Source organism: Rhinopithecus bieti, unplaced genomic scaffold (genome assembly GCF_001698545.2).
Source record: "Rhinopithecus bieti isolate Rb0 unplaced genomic scaffold, ASM169854v2 scaffold_43, whole genome shotgun sequence".
In the NCBI taxonomy this organism is placed as follows: Eukaryota; Metazoa; Chordata; class Mammalia; order Primates; family Cercopithecidae; genus Rhinopithecus; species Rhinopithecus bieti.
In genome coordinates this window covers 287338-309675 of record NW_016803060.1, presented here as the reverse complement: position 1 = coordinate 309675, position 22338 = coordinate 287338, and the positions used below count along the sequence as shown (strand labels likewise).

Here is a 22338-nt window from a genome sequence, read left to right as displayed (position 1 = left end):
AAAATAAAAAAAAAAAAAAAGAGAGAAAAGAAAAGAAATTTTGAAATATACAGAAAAAATGGAAATAATTGGCCAGTGAACTTACTAGTTAACATTTTGCTATATTTACTTTATCACAGAGCTACCCAACTAGCCATCTCTTTACCATGGTGTTATTTATTTAACCCTCAAGAAGGAGTGGCCTTTATAGCTAATGGTAAAGTGATGAGAGACAGACATGCACAGTACCTGACACATGGTAGACATAATATAGCAGGTTAGCAAATGATGGACTGAATGTGAATGAATGAATAACTTGGGTAAAACATACTTCTAGCTCCTGAGTACTCCCAGCCAATCCTCCTCTGCCATTGGTGTTCACTGTACCTGGAACATTCTCCCTCCAGATGTCTGTATGGCTTTCTTCCTTTCTTTTAGTTTCTGCTCAGTGAGAACTTCACTGACCTCCCCTATATAAACTAACAGCTCCTCCTGCCACACACCAGCCTTGAGTACTCCCTGCATGCTTTGTTCTGCTTCCTTCTGTGTCCCCAAACTCTAGAATAGCACCTACGATTATATACAGCTGTTCCTCCACGTACAGTGGAGTTACATCCTGATAAATGCATCATAAGTTGAAAATATGGTAAGTTGAAAGTCTGTTTAATACACCTACCTTACTGAACATCATAGTTTGGCCTAGACTACCTTAAAGATGCTCAGAACACTTAACACTGTCTTAGCCAGGCATGGTTGTATGTGCCTGTCATCCTAGCTACTCAGGAGGTCTTAAGCAGGAATATTGCTTGAACCCAGGAATTTGAGACTGCAGTGATCTATGATTGTGCCACTGTTCTCCACCCATACTCCAGCCTGGCCAACAGAGCTGGACCTTGTCTAAAAATAAATAAATAAAATAAAGAGCACTTACATTGTCTACAGTCAAAATCATCTGGCAGCACAGAAAACTGCACACTTTATGATAGCATGGTGGACTGGAAGCTTCGGCTCGTTGCCACTACTCAGCATTGCCAGAGAGTATAGTTCCATATGTTACTAGCCTGGGAAAAATTTAAAATTTGAAGTACAGTTTGTAGTGAATGTGTATCATTTTCGCACAATTGTAAGGTAAACCATTGCAGGTTGGGGACTCTGTGTGTATATATATGTACATATATATATACACACACACACACACATATATACACACACACACACACACATATATGTATATGTATAAAGAGATACAGAGAGTTGGTGCTTAGGAAACAGTTGATGCAGGAAGGAATGAACAAATGGGAATTTCAAGGTTTATAGTTTTGTTGTTACTGTTACTTTAAGGTGTTTTCTTGTCACAATAGCCAAGAGATGTTTGAGCTATGCAGAGTCACCAAAACATGACTCAGAGCCAGTACATTCATAGAGAATGTTGTGATTTGGGTACGGTTAGCTTTCCTTTCTTAGAGAAGTTCCAGGGAATTCATGTTCAGCTTTTTTTCTTTGTTTTTATTTTGGAGACAGAGTCTCACCTCGTCGCTCAGGCTGGAGTGCATTGGTGCCATTTGGCTCACTGCAACCTCTACCTCCCTGGTTCAAGCAATTCTCATGCCTCAGCCACCTGAGTAGCTGGGATTACAGGTGTGTGCCACCATGCCTTACTAACTTTTGTATTTTTAGTAGAGATGGGGTTTCACCATGTTGGCCAGGCTGGTCTCGAGCTCCTGACCTCAAGTGATCCACCCACCTTGGCCTCCCAAAGTGCTGGGATTACAGGCGTGAACCACTGTGCCCAGCTGGCAGTTTTTTCTTTGAAAGACTTGTGCTTCTAAGCAAAACCCTTGGTGATTCTGATGCCTCTTATCCTCCTCCTAGCACCCCTGCAGTGGACCATGAGTCGGTAATGCCCACTGAGGACCTCTGGGAGCCATGTCAGACGAATCTGCCTCAGGGAGCGATCCAGACCTGGACCCGGACGTGGAGCTGGAGGATGCGGAAGAGGAGGAGGAGGAGGAGGAGGTGGCAGTGGAGGAGTGTGACAGGGATGATGAAGAAGACCTGCTGGATGGTAAGTGGGCTCTACTGAGTGACAGAAATTGCCTTATATTTTCCTCCAATGGAATTTTTGCTGGGAGACTTTGGTGTTTCCAGTGGGATTTCTTAGGCCATCCATAGTGAGAAGACACAGACTAGGAACTCAGATGCAATGAACTCAGCTGCTCTTTCCTAGGAAATGGATTATTGTTCCTCCACATAAGCTTTCTTTTACTGCTGGAAGAACCTTTAGCCTTTAGCTTGTCTCTGACAGATTTATGGACTCAGGTCCAGAGATTCGAGTGTTGCATACTTGCCCAAGTCATGGAGGAGTCAATGGCAGAGTCCCTATGGTAAGACTTTGCAGTCTGGAGGCCATGGGCTCTTCAGGTAGATGTGAGGGTAACTGTGAGTGGTCTGTAAGTTTTCTGAAATTATACATACAGTTCTGCTTGTGTGTACATGAGGGAATTCCCCAGGCAGAGATTCTCAGACAGTTTCACAACTTCAGAAAGGACACTGCATCTCCTGCAGTGCTGCTCTACCTCTTAGCCTTTCCAGTGACTATAAATTGCTCCTACTGGGAGGGCACTGCATCTCCATGCCTGGTAGGCCCCCTTTTGATGCCTTCTATTTGGTTTGCTCAGCTCACTCCTTCCTTTGCCCTCAGCTTCTTGAAATGGCATTGGACTTTTAATGTTCAGTCTAATGTTAGGTCATTTGGCCAGCCACAAGACTTCTCAATTAATTCCAGCCTTTTATGGCATGGGATTTAGTTGTTTGTAAGCTTCTTACTGACTGAGGAATAGGGTTTTTGTCTGTTCATAGCAGACCCCCTAGTGGAACTGAATGTTGCATTAGATCATCTAATTACTTGAATCTGAAGGAACATAGGAAAATGCACTCCTGCCATTCTCCAGATTCCAGGAGGATAAGCACTGATCCTCCCTCTTTTCTGATGTTTACTATCTTCAGTTCTCATTCATCCTAACAGCTGTCATGTGGCTTGGGATCCATTTGCCCTCCTTTACACTGTCCAGAAGCCTCTCTCCATTTCTGCAGGGAAATGACCATTCACTTTTATCCCCCCAATAGCATTTGCTGTCCATTGCTAGCTTATTCAGTTGGAGTCTTATTTCTAGAAAGTAGAATGAATAGAAACAATGGAAGACAGTAATGTTTGCTTGGCTCTTATTGTTCCTGAGATGATGTTAGAGTCCCTAGGTATGAACATCACTTTTTGCTTTTCATCATTTGGGTTCTCATAACTGTATTTACAGACACCCTTAGAACTCCCATCAGGTTTAGATTGGATTTAGATGTTTCTGGTGAATGTAATGGATATATACACACTGTCTTCCCTGTTGGCTTCTTGGAATTCTCTTTTCCTTGTAAAATTGTTAATTATTCAAAAATTATGATATGCTTCTGTGGACTTTACCATTATTTAGAAATGACAACAGGCCGGGCGCGGTGGCTCAAGCCTGTAATCCCAGCACTTTGGGAGGCGAGGACGGGCCTGGATCACGAGGGTCAGGCAGATCGAGACCATCCTGGCTAACACGGTGAAACCCCGTCTCTACTAAAAATACAAAAAACTTAGCCGAGCCGAGGTGGCGCGCCGCCTGCCTAGTCCCAGCTACTGGGGGAGGGCCTGAGGCAGTTCGGAGAATCGCGTGAACCCGGAGGCGGAGCTTGCAGTGAGGGTTGAGCATCCGGCCACAGCACTCCAGCCGGGTGACAGAGCGGACTCCGCCTCTCAAAAAAAAAAAAAAAAAAGGAAATGATAGCAACTTTAATTTTGATTTGTCTCAGAATAGATGTAAACTGTGCATTCGATTTTTTTTTTTTTTTTTTTTTTTTCTTGGAGACAGAGTTTTTCTCGTTGCCCAGGCTGAGTGGAATGGTGCCAGCTGGCTCACTGCAACCTTCACCTCCCAGGTTCAAGTGATTCTCCTGCCTCAGCCTCCCGAGTAGCTGGGATTACATGTGCCTGCCACCATTCCTGGCTAATTTTGGATTTTTAGTAGAGATGGGATTTCTCCATGTTGGTCAGGCTGTTCTCGATCTCCTGACCTCAGGTGATCTGCCCGCCTTGGCCTCCCAAAGTGCTGGGATTACAGGGGTGAGCCACTGTGCCCGGCCTTAAATACTTTTTTCAGATTTTGAAATGACTCATTTTTATTGAAGTTCAGAGTGATAAACAAAAGTTCCGTTAGGCACTATGTCCTGCTGTGCTCTGCTAGGTTAACTGACTTCTTGGAATTTGACTCATGGACCATCTTTTATATTTCACTACAGTGTTAGAGCCACAAAAGTAAAAGTGATACTTCTGTTACTTATAGTGTCTTTTCCCTTTTTTTCCCCTAAAGCTTTTTTTTTTTTTTTGTCGGCCCTGGCTGGAGTGCAATGGCGTGATCTTGGCTCACTGCAGACTCTGCCTCCCAGGTTCTAGCAGTTCTCCTGCCTCAGCCTCCTGAGTAGCTGAGATTACAGGTGCCTGCCGCCACGCCCAGCTAATTTTTGTATTTTTAGTAGAGACGGGGTTTCTCCATTTTGGCCAGGCTGGTCTTGAACTCCTGACCTCAGGTGATTCACCCACCTCGGCCTCCCAAAGTGCTGGAATTACAGGCGTGAGCCACCAAGCCCAGCCCAAAGCTTTTCTTTTCCTCTCATGTTGAGCACTCTATGCAATTTTCCTGAAAAATCCAAGACCTGCCTATGTCTTTAGTCTTGTCCTTGCTGCCATCCCATAGTCATGGGTAGAGCAGCTAGCTATTCCACCATTAAGAGTATCTGTGAATAGGCTGGGTGCAGTGGCTTACACCTGTAATCCCAGCACTTTGGGAGGCCAAGGCAGGTGGATCACAAGGTCAGGAGGTTGAGACCATCCTGGCTAACACGGTGAAACCCCGTCTCTACTAAAAATACAAAAAAAAAAAAAAAAAAAAAAAAAAAAAAAAGCCAGGCGCGGTGGCAGGCGCCTGTGGTCCCAGCTACTCGGGAGGGTGAGGCAGGAGAATGGCGTGAACCCGGGAGGCGGAGCTTGCAGTGAGCTGAGATCACGCCACTGCAGTCCAGCCTGGGCAACAGAGCGAGACTCTGTCTCAAAAAAAAAAAAAAGAATAGCTATGAATAATCTGGTTTTAGTTGGCGTAGTGTGATGTGGCCTTTTTATTTTCTTAGAGCAGTGGTTCTCATCCTGGTATGATTTTGCTTCTTAGGGAACACTTTACAATGTGTGAAGACGTTGGTTGTCAGGATTCTTGGGGATGGGTTAGGGATGTTACTGTCATCTTGTGGATAGAGGATGAGGATGCTATTAAACATCCTATAATGCACAGGAGAGCCCCCAGCTCACACCAAGAATTATCTGTCCCAAATGTCAATAGTACTGAGATATGAGAAACCCATTTCACAAAGGAAATTTACTTCAGCCCTTTTTATTTGAAGTTTCATTTCTTTTTTTTTTTTTTGACAGAGTCTCGCTTTGTCGCCCAGGCTGGAGTGCAGTGGCGCGATCTCGGCTCACTGCAAGCTCCGCCTCCTGGGTTCATGCCATTCTCCTGCCTCAGCCTCCGAGTAGCTGGGACTACCGGCGCCCGCCCATGCCCGGCTAATTTTTTGTATTTTTAGTAGAGACGGGGTTTCACCGTGTTAGCCAGGATGGTCTCAATCTCCTGACCTCATGATCCGCCCGCCTCGGCCTCCCAAAGTGTTGGGATTACAGGCGTGAGCCACCGCGCCCAGCCTGAAGTTTCATTTCTAATGGATAAACATAGCTTACTTTTATATTGTTTGTCATAGTTTACACAAGCATGTGAACAATCTTATTCTTTTCAAAAAACTGTCTTTTGGCTTTGGTGTATTGTGTTTGTTTTCTTTGTAATTTCTACTTTATAATTTTGTTTTCTATTTCTTTTGGGTTTATTTTGCCTTTCTTTCAGACTTTTTATGAATGTGTGTAGCTCATTAATTTTCAGATGTTTTCTATATAAGTATTTAAAGCTTTCTTTCAAACTTTTAAGAATGTGCATAGCTCATTAATTTTTAGATTTTTTTCTATATAAGCATTTAAAGGTATAATTTTCCCTATAAGCTTTAGCTCCATTCCCCCATAAGCATTTTGACACACTTTATCATACTTTATTGTCTTTCTTTTTTCTTTTCCTTTTTTTTTTTTTGAGATGGAGTCTTGCTGTGTCACCCAGGCTGGAGTGCAGTGGTGTGATCTCAGCTCACTGTAACCTCTGCCTCCTGAGTTCAAGCAGTTCTCCCACCTCAGCCTCCCGAGTAGTAGCTAGAATTACAGGCATGCACCACTATGCCTGGCTAAGTTTTTGTATTTAGTAGAGACATAGTTTCACCATGTTGGCCAGGCTGGTCTCAAACTCCTGACCTCAGGTGATCCGCCTGCCTCGGCCTCCCAGAGTGCTGGGATTACAGGCATGAACCACCACGCCCAGCCCATACTTTATGGTCTGGATAATCTTGTGTGTTAGGTAGGGTAGATACATTTTACATATGGGGAAACTGAGACTCAGAAAGGTGAGTAGCTTACTCAGTATAACTTAACAAGAAAGTGGCAAAGCTAGACTTTTGGTCTTGAAGGCAGTGCTCTTTTTTCAAACCAATGCTGCTTCTGAGACCATAGATTCTTACAATACCCTTTCCTGTGATAATTTTGCTTTCTTTCCTAGTTTCTGCTTTGAGGGAAGAAGGTGATTATCGATTACTGTTGAGCAGAGGTGGAAGGACAGTTAGAAGTAACTGCAGGTATAAGGCAAAGTAGAAGGCAAAGTATGGCAAATGCTAAGGAATGATGAGCTGTCTTATTTGTTAATGCACTGGATACAAGAGGGGGATCACTGGAGTGAGACTGGAGAGATGACCTATGGTCAGATCATGGGGTATTTTAGAGTTTGTTTTATAGGCAACATGGAATTGATGGGTGCTTTTTTTTTTTTTTTTTGGACGGAGTCTCACTGTCATCCAGGCTGGAGTGCAGTGGCACAATCTTGGCTCACTGCAAGGTTCACCTCCCAGGTTCAAGCGATTTTCCTGCCTCAATCGCCTGAGTAGCTGGGACTACAGGCACCCACCACCACACCCTGCTAATTTTTTGTGTTTTCAGTAGAGACAGGGTTTCACCACATTGGCCAGGCTGGTCTCAAACACCTGACCTCAATTAATCCACCTGCCTCAGCCTCCCAAAGTGCTGGAATTACAGACGTGAGCCACTGTGCCTGGCCGATGGGCGCTTTTACTGAGGAGCATCCATCAGACCTTTGACTTCAGGAATGTTACTCTAGCACTGCATCAAAGACATGGCCTGTAGATAGGCAGGATCAATTAGGTCTGTAGTAGAACTCTATGGGAAAGGGTAATGAGGATTAGAACTGTTTGTGTCAATCACACAGGAGAAGTAAATGGTCAGACTGGTTGCATTGGATTTTATACAGCTTGGTGACTTATTGGATTTGTAGGGCAGATTGAAGAGGGATGGGTAAAAGCCTAGGAAGATCATGAAATCTTTTACAAAGGTGGGATGAACAGGATAGAGAGTGGATGGGGGAGTGAAAGCTATTTTTGGCTTTACTACAATAAGTTGGGGCATTGTTTCCTCCTTGATACTGACCTTTGTATGTTGAGTAGTGGGATAGTAGTGCAAGAACTGGTTATAATAGAACACAGAGGTTTGGCTGTTGGAGAATAGCCCCATGACTTTTATCTTCAAACCAACCTTCAAGTGAGGAGAAGATAGTGCTTTTTGTTTATAACATGTTAAAGGACCCATGACATGTTGTGAGACATTTTAGATTTGGTTTTCACTCCCCTCTTTTCTTGTCTCCTGATATCTGTCCTTAGCTTTCTCTATTCTTTCAGAATGGTAGGGAAAGTAGGGTGTTAACACCTTTAGGGTCTGTTGTTATTAAAGGTAGAGGTTCAAAATTTGATACCTCTGGGATTGGCTTTCCTTATGTGATGGTTTTTCTTTCTTTCATTCGTTCATTCATTCTTTTTTTTTTTTTTTTTTGAGACAGGGTCTCATCCAGGATCACCCAGACTGGAGTGCAGTGGCATGATCACGACTCCCTGCAGCCCCCCAGGGTCAGGTGGTCCTCCCACCTTAGCCTCCCAGGTAGCTGAGACTACAGGCGTGCGTCACCATGCCCAGCTAATTTTTAAAATTAAAAAAAAATATTTTATTTTGAGACGGGATCTCACTGTGTTGCCTGGGCTGGAGTGCAGTGGAGCTATCTCAGCTCACTGCAACCTCCACCTCCCAGGTTCAAGCGATTCTGCTGCCTCAGCCTACCAAGTAGTTGGGATTACAGGCATGTGCCACCATGCCTGGCTAATTTGTGTGTGTGTGTTTTTTTTAGTAGAGCTGGGGTTTCACCATGTTGGCCAGGCTGATCTCAAACTTATGACCTCAAATGATCCGCCCACCCCAGTCTCCCAAAGTGCTGGGATTACAGGCTTTTAAAATTTTTTTTAAAAATAGAGACAGGGTCTCTCTATGTTGCCAGGCTGCTCTTGAACTCCTGGCCTCAAGCAGTCCTCCTGCCTTGGCCTCCCAAAGTGCTAGCATTACAGGCATGAGCCACTGCGCCCAGCCTAGCTAATTTTTTTGTTTTTTTGCAGAGACAGGGTTTTGCCATGTTGCCCAGGCTGGTCTCAAACTCCTGGACTCAAGCAATCTGCCTGCCTCAGCCTCCCAAAGTGCTGGGATAACAAGCGTGAGCCACCACACTTGGCCTGGTAATGGTTTTGGAGCTCCATATTTTCTCCTAGCTTAGCTTCAGGTCCAGTCTATTGCCCCACATGAGGTACTTTGGAATATTTAGATGAAAAGAACTCCTGGAATAATCCAGCCTTTATTTTAAAAAGTTTATTTCCAGTTGCTGCTTAATGTATGTTCCAGTGGATGTGAAAGTGTAGAATGGTTGGATACATGTCGCAGGTAGAGTCCTATGTTTTTGTGGCTTTGTAAAGGGATTTTCCAGTGTATTGCTGGTTCATTGGCACATTTATTTCCTTGATGTCACTTCACTGTTTTTTGTTTTTTGGGTTTTTTTTTTTTTTGAGACAGAGTCTTACTGTGTTGTCCAGGCTGGGGTACAGTCACAGGATCTCGGCTCAGGTTCCCAGCCTCCGCCTCCCAGGTTCAAGCGATTCTCCTGCCTCAGCCTCCCTAGTAGCTGGAATTACAGGCACATACCACCACACCTGGCTAATTTTTGTGTTTTTAGTAGAGACCGGTTTCACCATGTTGGCTGGGCTGGTCTCAAACTCCTGACCTCAAGTGATCCACCCACCTCGGCCTCCCAAAGTGCTGGAATTACAGGCGTGAGCCACTGCTCCTGGCTGTACATCACTCTTTAAGCCTGCAGTAGACTCTTCCTTAATGGTTGATAGCTCTGTCAACTGTCCATGATAGGGAGCCCAGACTAAGAGAGATGTCCAAGGGTCTGTCAGTCTGTACAAATGGCAAAAATCCTAATACTATTTCTCCAAAGTAGTTTCTTGTCCTCCTGCAGCAGAAAACATGGGAGAAAATAACAAGAAGAAACCTGGGCTTGAATATGCACTAAAGGTTGGAGGGTAAAGGAGACTGTTAGAATTTAATATGTTTTCTTTGTTTAACAAGAACTTTATGTTTCTTATTCATGCAGACTTATGGATGCAGTTCCTAGTTTCACTCCAGAATTTCAGCTACTTTCCAGATATATGTCAAATCTTAGTTAATAATGAGATTCCCCTTCCCAGTACCACTTGCATTTCTTTTAGGCTACCGTTTTTCTCATGTGAATATTTGCAAGGAAAAGCCAGATGTCCCAGTTCTTTTCCTCCATTGCTTTTACTTTGTTACCTGTGCTGGTTTCTTTGGTCTTTGGTTCTCCAAGAAGGTATCATGAGCCACCACCATCCTTTTCTTCTGAGAACACACTGCTCATCGAAACTGTTTGGCCTACATTGTGGATAGCCATATTCAGCTAAGACAAGAGTAGGGCTTTTCTCGGCCAGGCGCAGTGGCTCATGCCTGTAATCCTAGCACTTTGGGAGGCCGAGGTGGGTTGATCACTTGAGGTCAGGAGTTCGAGACCAGCCTGGCCAATATGGTGAAACCCCGTCTCTACTAAAAATACAAAAATTAGCCGGACGTGATGGCAGGCACCTGTAATCCCAGCTACTCAGGAGGCTGAGGCAGGAGAATTGCTTGAACCCGGGAGGCGGAGGTTACAGTGAGCTGAGATCGTGCCATTGCACTCCAGCCTTGGGTACAAGAGCAAGACTTCATCTCAAAAAAAAAAAAAAAAAAAAAAAAGAGTAGAACTTTTGTCAAGAATTTTATTGTAAAACAAATCAAAGCCCAGACCAGAAACTACAGACATAAGTAACTTACTGGTTATTCTAAGCATGACTGCTTGCCAAAGGGTTTTATTTCCAAACTTAGGTCCTTCATTTGTGGTTGGGGGTAACTGGGAGTTTATGAAGCTTTAGGATGAACTTGACAAACTTGTTGGAACATCAGTTTTACCGGAAGATTGGTGAAGTGGTGTCAAGGTTATGAGGTTCGGTACTTTAACTGGTAAAGAATTTAAATGCTTTTTTTATAATGAAAATTATAACATAGAAATAAAAATTCACATACATTTTTTAAGATGAAGTAAGATATTTTGGCCCAGCGCGGTGGCTCATGCCTGTAATTCCAGCACCTTGGGAGGCCAAGGAGGGTGGTTCACCTCAGGTCAGGAGTTAGAGTCCAGCCTGACCAACATGGCGAAACCCCATCTCTACTAAAAATACAAAACTTAGCTGGGTGTGGTGGCCCGTGTCTGTAGTCCCAGCTACTTGGGAGGTTGAAGAACGAGAATCACTTGAACTGGTGAGGCAGTGGTTGCAGCGAGCCGAGATTGTGCCATTGCACTTCAGCCTGGGTGACAGAGCACAGTGGTGCTCGCCTGTAATTCCAGCTACTCTGGAGGCTGAGGCAGGAGAATTGCTTCAACCTGAGAGGCAGAGGTTGTGGTGAGCCGAGATCACGCCACTGCACTCCAGCCTGGGCTACAGAGTGAAACTTTGTCTCAAAAAAAAAAAAAAAAAAAAAGAATGAATATCAAAATAATTATGCTGAGTGAAAGCCAGAACTCCTGAGAGAGAAAGAAAAAGAGCAAGAGAGTGAGAGAGAGAATAAGGAAGAATGTGGTATTAAGCCTAAAATAGCCATTTTATATATATATGTATAGCCATATTAAATATATGTATAGCCATGTAATATGGCTATACATATATATTGCCTAGAAAATACAAACCAATCCTTAATGACAGAAGCAGCTTAGTGCTTCTCTAGGGATAGGATTAGGGGCTATATATATATGTGTGTGTGTGTATATATATGTATATATGTGTGTATGTATATATACACACTGATATATATATCTAAAAATATATATATTTATATATAAACCAATATATATGGCTATATATATACACATACATATATATATAGCCATATATATTGGTTTTCTTCCACAGTTCTTGGCTTCTAACTCCCATAGTCTTTGTTGCAGTCTTTTGTTATAATGGTGCATGTGTTAGGCCTCAGGGGGATATCTCAGGAAACAGAATCTCTCTGACCTACTCTTGCCGTCCTTTTACCTGCCCCAAGGCAGGACTCTAAAATTCCAAGCCCCCCTTTCTAATTATGGGTCATAAGACCCTCATTCCAGAGAGGGTCCCACTTATACGCTGCGGGAAGTAATACTGACGTGAAGCTTCCATAAAAACCTTAGAGGGGATGGGCGTGGTGACTCAGGCCTGTAATCCCATCACTTTGGGAGGCCGAGGAGGGAGAATCACCTGAGGCCAGGAGTTTGAGACCAGCCTGGTCAACATGTTGAAACCCCATCTCTACTAAAAAATACAAATATTAGCTGGGCGTGGTGGTGCACACCTGTAATCCCAGCTATTCGGGAGACGGAGGCAGGAGAATTGCTTGAACCCAGGAGACAGAGACTGCAGTGAGCCAAGATTGCACCACTACACTATAGCCTGGGTGACAGAGCAAGACTCTCCAACAAACAAAAAACCCTAGAGGACTGAGTTTGGAGAGCTTATGGATAGCTGAACATGTAGAAGTTTCTGGAGGGTGTCATACAAAGGGTGGGTATGGAAGCTCTGCACCCCTTCCCCCATGCCTTACCCTACCATCTCCTTATCTGTGTCCTTTGTAATATCCTTTTTAATAGCAGTAAACGTGTTTCTCTGAGTTCTGTGAGTGGTTCCGGCAAATTAATTGAACCCAAGGAGGGGTTCATGGGAACCGCAACAGGAAGCCTATCAACTGGTGTGTGTCAGGGGGCAGTCTTGGGACTGAACACTTAAATGGATCTGATACTATCTGACTTAGTGGGATCTGACATTATCTCCAGGTAGATAGTGTTAGAATTGATTTAGAGGGCACCTAGCTGGTATCTACTGCAGAATTAATTGGTTGCTTGGCGGTGGGGAGAAATCCCCACACATTTGGTCACTAGAAGTCTTCTGTGGTGGTGATTGTTGTTGTAGTGGTGTGAGAGCAGAGGAAAACCATGGTTTTAGAGTTTTTCCAAAAGAGAGTGAGAGAGCAAGAGAGAGAGAATACATCATGTGATTTCATTTATATTAAAAGTCTAGAAAATACAAACCAATCCTTAATGACAGAAAGCAGCTTAGTGCTTCTCTAGGAATAGGATTAGGGGCAGAGAGAGGAGAGAAGGACTTTAAAGGGGCATAAGAAAAACTTTCGGGGTGACACATGATCATTTTCTTGATTTTTATTAGTTTTATATAAATAGTATACAATCAAACCTGAATAAAGGTGGGAAAAATGTGAAAAAAAAAAATCCAAGTATCTTTATTTTTTTTTTTTTGAGACAGAGTCTCATGCTCTGTCACCCAGGCTAGAATGCAGTGACGCAATCTTGGCTCACTATAACCTGCATCCCCCAGGTTCAAGCAATTCTCCTGCCTCGGCCTCCCGAGTAGCTGAGATTGCTGAAATTGTAGGTGTACCCCACCACACCCGGCTAGTGTTTGTATTTTTTACAAAAAAACCCCACAAAAACCGCGATTACTTTTGCACCAATCAAATAGTAGAGATGGGATTTCACAATGTTGACCGGGCTAGTCTGAAACTCCTGGCCTCAAGTGATCCACCCGCCTCAGCCTCCCAAAGTGATGGGATTACAGGCATGAGCCACTGTGCCTCGCCCCAAGTAACTTTTTCTTTTTTTTCAGACGGAGCCTCACTGTCACCCAGGCTGTAGTACAGTGACGTGATCTTGGCTCACTGTAACCTCCACCTCCCGGGTTCCAGTGATTATCCTGCCTCAACCTCCCAAGTAGCTGGGACTGACTACGGGCACCTGCTACCATGCCTGGCTCATTTTTGTATTTTTAGTATATTTTTAGTAGAGATGGGGTTTCACCATGCTGGCCAGGCTGGTCTCGAACTCCTGACCTTGTGATCTGCCTGCCTCGGCCTCCCAAAGTGCTGAGATTACAGGCATGAGCCACCGTGCCTGGCCCCAAGTAACTTTTAATATAGTACTCTGTCTATGCCACTCAGTGGAATATATTATATGGGGGAAAAAAAACTGTAAAAAAATAAAAATCTTATTGCTGGCCACAATGGTTTACACCAATAATCCCAGCACTTTGGGAGTCCAAGGCAGGAGGATCCCTTGAGCCCAGGAGTTCAAGACCAGCCTGAACAAAATAATGAGACTCCATCACTACAAAAAATTTAAAAATTAGCCAGGCATGGTGGTGTGCAGCTGTAGTCCAAGCTACTCAGGAGGCTGAGACAGGAAGACTCATTGAGTCTGGGAGGTCAAGACTGCAGTGAGCTATGATCATGCCACTGCACTCCAGCCTTGGTGACAGAGTGAGACTCTCTCAAAAAAATAAAGTAAAACCTTGATCTTTACTTAGATTTATTGTTTGTAATGAAACTATTTGAAACTATTTTGAGGCTGGGCGTGGCAGCTCACGACTGTAATCTCAGTACTTTGGGAGGCCAAGGCACGTAGATCACATGAGGTCAGGAATCAGAGACAAGCCTGACCAATATCGTGAAACCCCGTCTCTACTAAAAATACAAAAATTAGCCGGGTGTGGTGGCATGCACCTGTAATTCCAGCAGTTCAGGAGACTGAGACAGGAGAATCGCTTGAACCCAGGAGGCAGAGGTTGCAGTGAGCCGAGATCACACCACTGCACTCCAGCCTTAGTGACAGAGCAAGACTCCATCTCAAAAAAACAAAAACAAAACCCACCTATTTTGAGTAGGACTGGGCAAATAAGTAAATGTATTGATGCTGTTGGAAACAAGGTTCTCACTGGGGGACAGAAGAGATACAGATATGGAATAGGAGAACTGAAATTAAGAGTATTGTTATGAACACATGATTTTTAAAATAAATGTATTTCCTAACTAACTAATCACCACGCCCAGCTAATTTTTTTGTATTTTTAGTAGAGATGAGGTTTCACCATTTTGGCCATGCTGGTCTTGAACTCCTGACCTCGTGATCCACCCGCCTCAGCCTCCCAAAGTGCTGGGATTACAGGCATGAGCCACTGTGTCCGGCTTTTTTTTTTTTTTTTTAAGGGAGTCTCGCTATGTCCCCTAGGCTGGAGTGCAGTAGCATGATCTTGGCTCACTATAACCTCTGCCTCAGGGGTTCAAGCAATTTTCCTGCCTCAGCCTCCTGAGTAGCTGGGATTACAGGTGCATGCCACCACGCCCTGCTAATTTTTGTATTTTTAGTAGAGACGGGGTTTCACCATGTTGGTCAGACTGGTCTGAAACTTGTGACCTCGTGATCCGCCCACCTCTGCCTCCCAAAGTGCTAGGATTATAGGCATTTGCCACCACGCCTGGCCAGAGATTCATTCTTGTATGTTTGAATAGCTCATTCCCTTTCATTACTCAGTAGTATTTCACTTTATGGATATATATCCCAATTTGTTTATCCTTTTTTTTTTTTTTTTTTTTTTGAGAAAGAGTCTTGCTCTGTCGCCCAGGCTGGAGTGCAGTGGTGCGATCTTGGCTTACTGCAACCTCTGCCTCAACCTCCTGAGTAGGCGGGATTGTAGGCGCCTGCCACCATGCCCAGCTAAGTTTTTGTATTTTTAATAGAGATGGGGTTTCACTATGTTGGCCAGGCTGGTCTTGAACTCCTGACTCAAATGATCTGCCTTCCTTCACATCCCAAAATGCTGGGATTACACACTTGCGCCACTGCACTCAGCTTCGTTTTCTTTCTCTTTTTTTTTGGCCCAAGACGTTGCTTTTTTGTTTTTGTTTTTGTTTTCAGTTACAAAAAAGACCACTATGAACATTCAGGTACAAGTCTTTGTGGGGCATGTGCTTTCATTTTGCTTAGATAATGGATTCTGCCACACTGCTGACTATCCACATTATGGGGAAAAAATGGAATAGATTAAAACTGAGAATAGAACTTAGTGGCACTTTGCTAGAGATCTCCTTTTAGCTGAACCATTATCATTCAGTGAATAAGGTTTTTCATCTGTCTCTGAATCTATGTGACTACTCACCAGCCCACAGATCACCATATGATCTATAGGACTATCAGAATAGACTTTGTCAAAAGCGTTAGTTGAAATTAATTTCTTTTTTTTTTTTTTTTTGAGGCAGAGTCTCACTCTGTTGCCCGGGCTGGAGTGCAGTGGCCGGATCTCAGCTCACTGCAAGCTCCGCCTCCTGGGTTTACGCCATTCTCCTGCCTCAGCCTCCCAAGTAGCTGGGACTACAGGCGCCCGCCACTTTGCCCGGCTAGTTTTGTATTTTAGTAGAGACGGGGTTTCACCGTGTTAGCCAGGATGGTCTCGATCTCCTGACCTCGTGATCCGCCCATCTCGGCCTCCCAAAGTGCTGGGATTACAGGCTTGAGCCACCGTGCCCGGCCAGTTGAAATTAATTTCTTGTTAGGTATGTACCTGGTAGTTAAGAGTCAGCTTGGAGTGAAAGTTACTTGAAAAGCTGTGTAGCCCCATGAGTATCAAAGAGACCAGTGGGCATTAGGAAAGCAATAACAGTGTGTGAGAGCAGCAGGGGAAAGAGATACATTCATCCAGTCATTCACTAATAATTGAGCACCTGTTCTTTGCCAGGCATTGTCGTGGGCATTGGGAATGGGGAACAAAAATGCCTCTCCTCATGGGATTTTCATTTTAGTAGGGAGAGATAGATGGTAAACAAGTATATAAACAATATATCAGAAGGTGTAAGTGTTATGAAGAAAGGGAGAGTAGGTAAAGTCTGGGGTGGTGCTTCTTTTTTAGAGACAGCTCACTATAGCCTTGAACTGCTGGGCTGAAAGGATCCACCTGCCTTAGCCTCCAAGTAGCTAGGACTACAGGTACATACCACCACTCCAGCTAATTTTTAAAAAACTTTTTGTAGAGAGGCTGAGACTAGTGGCTTATGCCTGTAATCCAAGCACTTTGGGACACTGAGGTGGGACGATCACTTGAGGTCAGGAGTTTGAGACTAGCCTAGGCAACAGAGTGAGACCTCATTACTACTACCAAAAAAAAAAGCCAGGCATGGTGTCAAACACTTGTAGTCCCAGTTGCTTAGGAGGCTGAGGTGGGAGGATCACTTGAGCCAGAGGTTGAGGCTGTAGTGAGTCAACTTTGTGCCACTGCACTCCAGCCTGGGTGACAGAGTGAGACTTTGTTTCAAAAAATAAATAAATAGGCTGGATACAATGGCTCATGCCTGTAATCCCAGCACTTTGGGAGGCCAAGGCAGGTAGATCACTTGAAGTTGGGAGTTTGAGACCAGCCTGGCCAACAAGGTGAAACCCCGTCTCTACTAAAAAATACAAAAATTAGCTGAACGTGGTGGTAGGTACCTGTAACCCCAGCTACTCGGGAGGCTGAGGCAGGAGAACTGCTTGAACCTGGGAGCGGAGATTGCAGTGAGCCAAGATTGTGCTGCTGCACTCCAGTTTGGGTGACAGAATGAGACTCTGCCTCTAAATAAATAAATAAATAAGTAAGTAAATGGGAGTCTCCAAGCCTACTGTGGCTTGGAAGGCTGCCTGAAAAATAAATGGATGAATGAATGAATGAATAAATAATTTTGGGGGTAGAGGTGGGGTCTTGCTCCGTTGCCCAGGCTAATCTTGAACTTCTGGCCTTGAGTAGTACTCCCACCTCAGCCTTCCAAGTGATGAGATTACAGATATCAGCCACTGCACCTGAGGGAAGTAAGTGGGCTACTCAGGTGGTTGTCTAGGGAAAAAATATTGTAGACAAGTGGAATAGCAAGAGCTGTTGGAGAGTTTGAGCAGAGGAGTGACACAATCTGACTTTTAAAAGATCATTCTGGCTGATATGGAGGTAATTGCCTGTATGGGGGATAAGGGATCAAGCAGGGAGACCAGCTAGGAAGATATTGCAGAAATCTACGCAGGAGGTGATGATAGCTTGGTGCAGGTGGTGAAAGTAGTTGGATTCTGGATATGTTTTGAAGATAGAACTAATTGGATTTGTTAGTCAAATGGATATAAATTGTATGAGAGAAATTAAGGATGAATTCCATGGTACTTGGACTGATAAACTGGAAGATGCCATTTTCTGAGCTTGGGAAGATTGTTGGGGAGGTACAGACGGGGACCAGATAGGAGTTTGGTTTTGGAATCCATCGTTTAGGTTTGTAATCCATCTGGAATTGATTTTTGTGTGATGTGAGATAGGGGTCGAGGTTCATCCCCCTTTGCCCCAATATGATTATCTAATTGATCCAGCGCTCTGCATTGCATTTTTGTTGTACCCTTTGTTGTAAACCAAGGTATAGTACATGTGTGGATCTGAACTCTCTATTTTGTTCCCACATAGCTTTCAGGGAAATGGGAGTAGAGGGGAGGTAGTGCAGTGTGGTGAGTTAGAGCATGGACCTTGTAGACAAATCAACCACTTGGAATCAAATCTTATCTTTACCCCTTAGGGCTTTGTGCGGCAAATATCCTCATCTGTAAAATGGGAACAATTAGAGCATGATCTCCTTAATAGGGTTGTTTGATGACTGAGTTAGTTTGTGTTGTAAGGTGACTAAATAGCTGAAGAAGGATAATAAGCATTGCTGATGGGCTGGACCCAGTGCTCCTGCAGGAGTGACTGGAGTAGTTGTTGGATGGCCTTGGACATGAGTGGGAATACAATAGAATTCCTCTCTAGAAGGGCTCACCACAGACTTGGGACTGGGGCTGTAGGCAATAGTTTGTTCTGCCAACCCTTCTGAAGGGAAATTGGTTAACTCTTCTTTGAATTGTTATCTTCTGGAGTCTTCCAGTGGTCTTCTTTTTTCTTTTTCTTTTCTTTTTTTTTGAGATGGAGTCTCACTCTGTCACCCAGGCGACAGTGGTGTGATCTCGGTCCACTGCAATCTCCGCCTCCCAGGTTCAAGTGATTCTTCCTGCTTAAGCCTCCCTAGTAGCTGGGATTACAGGTGTGTACCACCATACCTGGCTAATTTTTTTTTTTTTTTTTTTTGAGACTGAGTCTTGATCTATCGCCCAGGCTGCAGTGCAGTGACGCAATCTCTGCTCACTGCAACCTCCGCCTCCCGGGTTCAAGTGATTCTCCTGCCTCAACCTCCCGAGTAGCTGAGATTACAGGCCCCCACCACCATGCCCAGCTAATTTTGTATTTTTAGTAGAGATGGGATTTCACCATGTTGGCCAGGCTGGTCTGAAACTCCTGACCTCAAGTGATCCACCCACCTCAGCCTCCCAAAGTACTGAGATTAGAGGTGTGAGCCACTGCACCTGGCCTTCCAGTGGCTTTTGATACAATTAAGATTACAGAAACAGGATGTATTTGCTTGAATTTGAGGGGTTTTTGTTTGTTTGTTTGTTTGTTTTGTTTTTTTTGAGACAGAGTTTCACTCTTGTTGCCCAGGTTGGAATGCAGTGGCGTGATCTTGGCTCAGTGCAGCCTCCACCTCCCAGCTTTCAGCGATTCTCCTGCCTCAGCCTCCTGCGTAGCTGGGATTACAGGTGCCCACCGCCACACCTGGCTAATTTTGTAGTTTTAGTAGAGACAGGATTTCACCATGTTGACTGGGCTGGTCTCGAACTCCTGACCTCAAGTGACCCACACCTGCCTCGGCCTCCCAAGTTCTGGGATTACAGGCATGGGTCACTGCGCCCGGCCTGAATTTTGTGTATTTTAAATACATCTAGTTTTGAATGTAGTTTCTCAAACAGTAATTATAATTAGAGACAGCAGCAGCCATTGCCTTTCTCTCTGCAGCTTTACTGATAGGCACTGCAGTATGGCAATGTTGGGCACACTGTAGTAAAGTGAAAGGAACCTAGAGAAGGCTTTCTGGAGGAATAACCATTAAACTGAAACCTGAGAACATGAATTAAAATTAAGTCATTCATAACTGTTGGATTAAGAGGTGGGGAAAGAAGGAGACAGCATCAGCAAAGGCCCAGAGACCTGTGAGAGCACTGTGATTTTGAGGCTGAAGACCATTGAGCAGAAGCTGTGTGGGTGGAGGTGGTTGGAGGGAGGTATTAGGTGGTCAGAGAGAAGGCAAGAGGTGAGCAATCAAAAGAACCCTTAAACATTTTAGATTTTTATCCTAAGCGCAAAAGGGATAGGTGTAGTGTCTTAAAAGATCCTGGGTGGGTGAAGACTCACATGGTCAAATTCAGAAAGCTCACACTCCCTGCATTGTGGGTTGGAGAGGAAGCAAGTTAGGAGGCAGGGAGACTATGTGGAGGCTGGTATAGGAATCCAGACCACGTAGTAGCAATGGTACAGAGAGGAGTAGCCTGAGATACTTAGGTATACTCTTTAGGTACAGAATCCATGATGGACATGAGAAAAGGCAAGGATGAGATTTTCTTTTCCTTGATGGTGACGTTGTGGAGTGTAGGATCTTGAGAGAGCCACTGCTCTAAAAATGCCCTTCTAGCTTAGAGACTTTGTATTGTGTTCTTCTTTTCTTTGTTCTTTTCTTCTTTTCATTGTTCCTTTCTTTTCACCCATCAGGAAGCAATGTTACACCATGGTCCCAGATAAATACATATTTTCTTTGAATTTTCTATCACCCTATGGAAAAAGTTTATTTTTTTAAATGTATGTATGTATGTATGTATGTATGTATGTATGTATGTGTATATTTTGAGACAGAGTCTTGCTGTGTCCCTCGGTCTGGAGTGCGGTGGTGCAATCTCGGCTCGCTGCAGCCTCCACTTCCCGGGTTCACGCTATTCTCCAGCCTCACTCTCCCAAGTAGATGGTGTTATAGGCGCCTGCCACACACCTGGCTAATTTTTGTATTTTTAGTGGAAACGGGGTTTCATCACGTTGGCCAGGCTGGTCTCAAACTGCTGACCTCAGGTGATCACCCCACCTTGGCCTTCCAAAGTGCTGGGATTACAGGCATGAGCCACCGCGCTTTGCCTATTGTTTTATTTATTATTATTATTTTGAGACAGAATGTAGCTTCGTTGCACAGGCTGGAGTACTCCCAGGTTCAGGAGATTCTCCTGCCTCAGCCTTCTGAGTAGCTGGGATTACAGGTGCCCACCACCACGCCCGGCTAATATTGGTATTTTTAGTAGAGATGGGGTTTCACCATGTTGGCTAGGCTGGTCTCAAGTGATCTGCCTGCTTTGCCCTCCCAAAGTGCTGGGATTACAGGTGTGAGCCACTGCGCCCAGCCTGTTTTGTTTTTTGAATGGCCAGTCAGAAAAGGCTTTACCTGCCTTCTCTGACCAGAGTTTACTCTCCAGCTTTTTGCATTCACAGTGTTAAGATTTAGGGTTTCAACTAATGAGATAGTTCAGAAGGCTCATTACATGCATTAGTTTATTATTTTGCCAAGGCATGGCTTTAAATGATGTTTGCTTTATGCTTTCTCTTAGGCTGGGGTGTGGGAACTGGTAACTTGGCCCTGCCCTCCACAGCATATGCTCTTCAACCTACTCTATTCTCTACTCCGGAATCAGCAATTCTTATCATCATTAAGGTTCTGAAGGGATCATGTAAAATTTTCAGTTATACTTAAGTGCGTTTTGTGGAGGAAATTATGGGCTATGACAATATTCTTTAATTTGTGATTTTGTAAAGGTTTCTTATTTCTTCCTTGGCTCTTGTGCTTTCCTAGCATGGTATTTGCTGTGACATCTGATGCTCTGCTTGTGAAACCCCAGTCTTCGTTCAGTCCTTTTTTCCTCAACTACTGAATCCTTTTGGGCATTTGTATGTGTGTGTGTGTAAGTGTGTGTGTGTGGTTTATAGTCTCAGTCCTCCAAAGTGTTCACCAGTAGAATGGAATAGTAAACTGAGTTCTGTTGCTTCCACCCCCACACCCCACAGGTTACTAGCATGCTTTTGTTTGTTCATAGGATCAATTTTATTGTCGTCTTCTCTCTTAAGGTAACAGACATAATAGCAAAAAATTTGGGAGGATTATCACTTTAGTTTGTATACCTAAGTCCTCTCAAATAAAATAAGCAGAATGAGCTATTGTTCCTTTTTGCCCATTCCTTCTTAAAAGGGACAGTAGTTTCCTCTCCTAGTTTCTTCTCGCTTGATGTGGCCACCTCTACACGGGGCCTTAGAGGAGTTTGTGTGTTATGGAAAGATTTGTATACTATTCCATATCTCTGTCACCATTTAAAATGGATTGGGGGTAAAAAAATTAGCGGGGCGTGGCAGCAGGCGCCTGTAGTCCCAGCTACTCTGGAGGCTGAGGCAGGAGAATGGCGTGAACCCGGGAGGCGGAGCTTGCAGTGAGCCACTGCACTCTAGCCTGGGCGACAGAGCGAGGTGAGACTCCATCTCTAAATGAATGAATGAATAAATAAATAAATAAATAAATAAAATAAATGGATTTTGGGGAGGGAGAATGGGTGTGATTCTGCACTATAACATGAGGCGTTACCTAGCTGAGCCCTTAGGGAAGGATCACAATCCCCCGAGGCTACAGATTTGTGCTTACTATTATTACCTGTATCTCATTCATTATTAAAGAATGAATCTTTGGGGCTGGGCTTGGTGGCTCACGCCTGTAATCTCAGCACTTTGGGAGGCCGAGGTGGGCGGATCACGAGGTCAGGAGATCGAGACCATCCTGGCTAACACGGTGAAACCCCGTCTCTACTAAAAATACAAAAACTAGCCGGGCAAGGTGGCGGGCGCCTGTAGTCCCAGCTACTTGGGAGGCTGAGGCAGGAGAATGGCTTAAACCCGGGAGGCGGAGCTTGCAGTGAGCTGAGATCTGGC

The 22338-nt window shown here is 44.3% G+C and overlaps 1 protein-coding gene across 7 annotated transcripts in view; it reads left to right on the top strand.

Moving 5' to 3' along the window:
- RAD54L2 (RAD54 like 2) overlaps positions 1–22338 on the top strand; it is a 134281-nt gene that overhangs the window by 56180 nt on the left and 55763 nt on the right. For 6 of the 7 annotated variants that reach the window (XM_017889512.1, XM_017889366.1, XM_017889446.1 and 3 more), the window contains exon 3: positions 1852–2044. In XM_017889512.1, coding sequence (XP_017745001.1) covers positions 1906–2044 — 139 coding nt within the window. In that variant the 5' untranslated portion in view covers positions 1852–1905. Of the gene's footprint in view, positions 1–1593; positions 1618–1851; positions 2045–22338 lie in introns of those variants that run through there. The other variant, XM_017889293.1, reaches the window with a different exon arrangement.